Raw genomic sequence first — 5,000 nt, 5'->3', positions numbered from 1 at the left:
AGGTAGGGGGAGCGAAGGGAAGGGAGGTAGGGAGAGGGAGAGAGAGAGGAGGGGTAGGAGAAGTATTATGGTCTGAATGAAGTTCGTATCGGGAAGGGAAAGATGTTAATCATTATCTTTTTCTTCTATTTCCCTCTTCCTTTCCACATAGAAGAGAGAGAGAGAGAAGAGAAACATCACGATGAAAGAAAATTCACGACGGGAAAGTGGAAAAAATATTATCATCTCCTCTTCCATATCCCCCCTCTTCTCCGTATATAGGAAAGGAAAAAAGAAGAAAAAAATATAAAAAAAGAAAAAAGTAAAACGCATCACTGAAGGACTTTCTTTCCCCCCCTCCCTCTTTCTCCCACCCTACCCCCCCCTCTCTTAGACTACGTAGCCCCCCGCAGTAGGTAGCCGTAGCAGCGTCTCTATCCCTCGCGTGGATGATGTCTCTGTCATCCTCCGTGCCTTGGATGACGACGTCCCGCAAGATCCGATTTTAATCTTGGAGAATATTTGATTTTCATCTTGAATGAACTGCCGCCGTCCCGCACTAGGGGCCCTCGGCTGTGGCCCCGCCCCCTTCCCCTCTCCCTTCCCCCTCCTCTTCCCCTCCTCTTCCTTCGTGTTACTCCTCCTTTCCTCTTCCTCTCTCTTCTTCCCTCTTCCCTGTTCCTCCCTGCCTCTCCCTGTTCCTCCTCCCCTCTCCCTGTTCCTCCTCCTTTCCTTTTCCTTTCCTCCGTCTCTCTCCCTGTTCCTCCGTCTCTCTCCCTGTTCCTCCGTCTCTCTCCCTGTTCCTCCGTCTCTCTCCCTGTTCCTCCGTCTCTCTCCCTGTTCCTCCGTCTCTCTCCCTGTTCCTCCGTCTCTCTCCCTGTTCCTCCTCGTCTCCTCTCCCTGTTCCTCCGTCTCTCTTCCCTGTTCCTCCCTCTCTCCTTATCCCTGTCCTCCTCCCTCCTTCTCTCCCTGTTCCATCCCTCTCTCTCCCTGTTCCTATTGCCCTCTCTCTCCCTGGAGGTCCCTCCCTCTCTCTTCCCTGTTCCTCCCTCTCTCCCTTTGTTCCTCCCTCTCTCTCCCTGTTCCTCCCTCTCTCTCCCTGTTCCTCCCTCTCTCTCCATGTTCCTCCCTCTCTCCCTGTTCCTCCCTCTCTCTCCATGTTCCTCCCTCTCTCCCTGTTCCTCCCTCTCCTTGTTCCTCCCTCTTTCTCCCTGTTCTTCCTTCTCCTTCCTTCTTCATGTTCCTCCTTCTCCTTCCCTCTTCATGTTCCTCCTTCTCCTTCCCTCTCCCTGTTCCTCTTTCTCCTTCCCTCTTCCTCACTCCCTTCTTCTCCCTCCTCTCTCCTTTCCCTTCTCTTCTTCCAGTTGCATCCCTTTTCCGTCTCTTTTGATTATTTTGTTCTCTTATTTCTTTCGCGTCTCTCTTTTCTGGCCTTTCTCTATCTCTTTCCTTTTCCCTGTTCATTCCCTTCTTTTTTCTCACTTTATCTCTCATCTCCCCTCCCCCTTTCTCTCTCTCTTCTCTTCCTAACTTATCTCTTTTCATAATTTTTCTTTTCCCTTTTCTTTTTTTTTTTTTTTTTTTTTTACATTTTCTTCACCTTTTTTTTTCTTTTCGCCTCTTTTCTTTTCTTTCCTATCTTCCATTTCTTTCCTTTCCTCTTCCTTCCCTTTTTCTCTTCTCTCTTCCCCACTTTCGCTCTCCTTACCTCCGCAATCCTTTAAAACCGACCCTCCCCCCTTCCCCCCCAGTCTGCTCCCTCTGCCGTTTCTCCTTTTTATCAAGTTCCTTATCCCTGTGTTCCTTATCCCTTATTTCCTTATCCCTTATTTCCTTATCCCTGTGTTCCGTATCCCTGTGTGTTCCTTATCCCTATATGTTCCTTATCCCATATTTCCTTATCCCTGTGTGTTCCTTATCCCTCTTTGTTCCTTATCCTTACGTGTTCCTTATCCCTACTTGTTCCTTATCCCTACTTGTTCCTTATCTCAATGTTCCTTATCCCTACTTGTTCCTTATCCCTCTGTGTTCCTTATCCCTCTTTGTTCCTTATCCCTATGTGTTCCTTATCCCTACTTGTTCCTTATCCCTCTGTGTTCCTTATCCCTCTTTGTTCCTTATCCTTACGTTTTCCTTATCCCTACTTGTTCCTTATCTCAATGTTCCTCATCCCTGCGTAGTTCCTTAAGTGTTATTTCCACGTACTTTTACCCAGAGAAAGATGTTACTTGATGTTCTGAACTCTTGTTCTCCCTCTGTTATGAGTCTGATTTTCCATCATTGATTTTTATATGATGAAAAACCCAATATAGATTAGATCAAGTTTCCATCTGTGTGTCTTTTTTAAGAGAATATTACTATAGTATACTTGTAGTTGACCTTGATACTGTTATATATATATATTAATCAAGCTTCGACAACCGAGTTTTTTTTCTCTCTCTCGCGTGCTCTCAGTAAGTCCATTTTTCAAGCAAAAGAGAGAGAAAAAAAAAGCTAAGATAATCTGAGTGTGAAGTGAGATCGTGATAGCGTTGTCCAGGCTTGATTAGTTCCGTGTATCCCGCCCCCCGACACGCCCTCGCCTCTCCCCGGGCGTTCCTGTTTCATTCCTGGACCGCATTCCAACATCGGCGCACGGTTTCGGAGGTGCGAATTCACGCGTTGAGTCGCTCCGAAGCCGAGCCGAGTGAAGCTTCGGATGGTCTGGTTCGAAACGGGTTCGTTCGTTCGGGGGCGAGAAAAGGGCGCGAAAAGGCAACCCCGCCTGCCAGCAAAGACAACACAACGATGAATGAGTTTATTTCACTTCTTGAAAATTAGATACAGATTTTTACCTCGGATATATTCTTTCTCGTGAAAGAGTGCGTCCGTTTGTTTCTCTTCTTTTTCTGATAGTGTCACTGCTGGCGCGGGGTGCCAAGAAGGGACATTAATGTTGATGTTTTACCCATTAATGTTGATGTTTTACCCCTCCCTTAGTCACCTTCCCCCCCCTACCACCCCCCCTGTTCTCTTTCTCTCTCTATTTCTTTCTCGGGAGGAAGAAAAGGCAGGCGGAAGGTGTTTCTCATTCTGCCTTTGTCTTTTCTTCATTACCCGGGTCTTTCAGCCTCTCCATCTCTATTATTTCGCCGTAGAGCACTTTCTTATCTGTCCCTCGACCTTTTTTTCCACCCCCTTTTCTCCATCTATCCCTTTCTCTGCTCTCGCGCTGTAATTTCCCCTTGTACTCCTTTCCTTTTCTTTCTTTTCTCTGTCTCCCTTATCCTTGCATTTCTCCCCTCCCCTCCCCCCTCCCCGTCTCCCCCATGTGCTCCGGAATGTTCCAATGTTTTACCCGCCATGACCGTCAACTTCTCTGTCTTTTCAGCCTCCTCCAATGAGAAGGACAGTCTTTCAAAAGGTTAGAATTTTGTCTTTATACTTTTAGCACCATTTTTTCTCCATTAACTATTCGTCGACACTAACCTAGTGTAGTTGATATTATCTATATATGTATATGTATGTATGTATGTGTGGATATATATACATATATATGTGCATATGTAGATATTCATGCATATATGTACGTATGCTCTCATGCACATATACATATATACTTACACACATGCTGTATATACGCTATTCTTTGTGTACTGTAGCACTAAAACATGCGAATTTGGGTAAGAGAGATGACACTCGACCCCCCATCGCCGCATACTGAACCGTGAGCATTGTACATGTACTAATTATCCACGCACTAATCCACACCGTAACACCACTCATTTATACGAGTGTAGTTCAGCCGGAGTTACTCAGTGGCGACGGTGTAGATAGTAGATGGTATGGTGACACCTTTAATCGTGTGTTGCCATTGAGTTTGGTTTCGGTGGTACTGGTATTAAGCTTTTATTGATGTAGTTATAGTGATGTTTATTTTGGAAGTGTTTGGCTATTGCGCTACAGGGACGGTAAGTATGATGTTTTCCTGTATTATGTAACATTCGAAGGTAGTATTAAGCAATTAAGAATGAGAAGCATTTGTGTATATATATACATATTTTTTTTTATATGTAGAGGATGACATACTTATCCCATCCTCTGTAACTTGGTATGAATGAACACTATTTTTGGTATGAATGGTCTAGTTTTGGTATTAATGGACACTAGTTTTGGTATGAATGAATAGTTGTGGTATTAATGAAGTATCCAAATGTATGATCCGTCTTATTCATTACGAAACGGTGGATAAAACATAATTAATTAGATTTAAAAATATGGTCTGGATAATGCATAATGAGACATTAGATAAAGAAATAAGGTCTGGATAAAGCATAATTAGACACTGGATAAAGAAATAAGAAGTCTGGATAAAGTATAATTAGACACTGGATAAAGAAATAAGAAGTCCCAGTATACTTTATGCACAGACCGAGTAGGATAAGTCGGGCAGGGGCAGCGAACGAGTCAACAGCTGGATAAAAGCATTCCAAGATTGGATTAGCTGGGAATCGGAGAAAAAAGAGGATAAACCGTGAGTGGAATCGAGGGTTTCTCGATGAATATTGGATCAGGACGCGGGTGGAGATGTCAAAACAGGCTAAATAATTGACGGATTTAATTGGATAGAACTGAGACGAGGCCCGTTTTAAAAGCATCAGAATTATATTAATATTTTGAATTTTTCTTATTTTTATTTTATTTTATTATTCTTCTGCTTCCCTTTCGCTGGGGATGGAAAGGTGGATAAAGGATGTGAAGATAAATAGCGGAACTAGTTTAGGTTTATATGGGCGAGTGCGCAACAACACGCGATTATACGAGTAAACAATTAATTTTATTTGGGGCTGATAACACGTTGCAAAATGTTGAAAATAGATAAGTCCGGGCAAATAGGACGAAAATAAATACACGAAACAGAAAATGATATGTTGAACAACGATAAAGTTAAATTGGCTCTGTTGAGTAGCAGGTTGCGAGAATGGGATGACTTGCAGAATTAGGGATACGATTGCGCGTGATAAATCCTTCAGAAATTAGAT

General features: G+C 43.5%; 1 protein-coding gene across 1 annotated transcript in view; it reads left to right on the top strand.

Annotated features, from left to right (window-relative positions):
* Positions 1-5,000, top strand: part of LOC113813928 (solute carrier family 4 member 11) — a gene marked incomplete in the record, with an annotated part of 680,863 nt that overhangs the window by 592,286 nt on the left and 83,577 nt on the right. Inside the window, 1 exon segment of the mRNA XM_070130678.1 lies at positions 3,350-3,382. Within this exon segment, the coding sequence (XP_069986779.1) occupies positions 3,350-3,382 (33 nt within the window).

This window comes from Penaeus vannamei, chromosome 15, assembly GCF_042767895.1.
Source record: "Penaeus vannamei isolate JL-2024 chromosome 15, ASM4276789v1, whole genome shotgun sequence".
Classification (NCBI taxonomy): Eukaryota; Metazoa; Arthropoda; class Malacostraca; order Decapoda; family Penaeidae; genus Penaeus; species Penaeus vannamei.
This window is presented reverse-complemented; position numbering and strand designations above follow the sequence as displayed.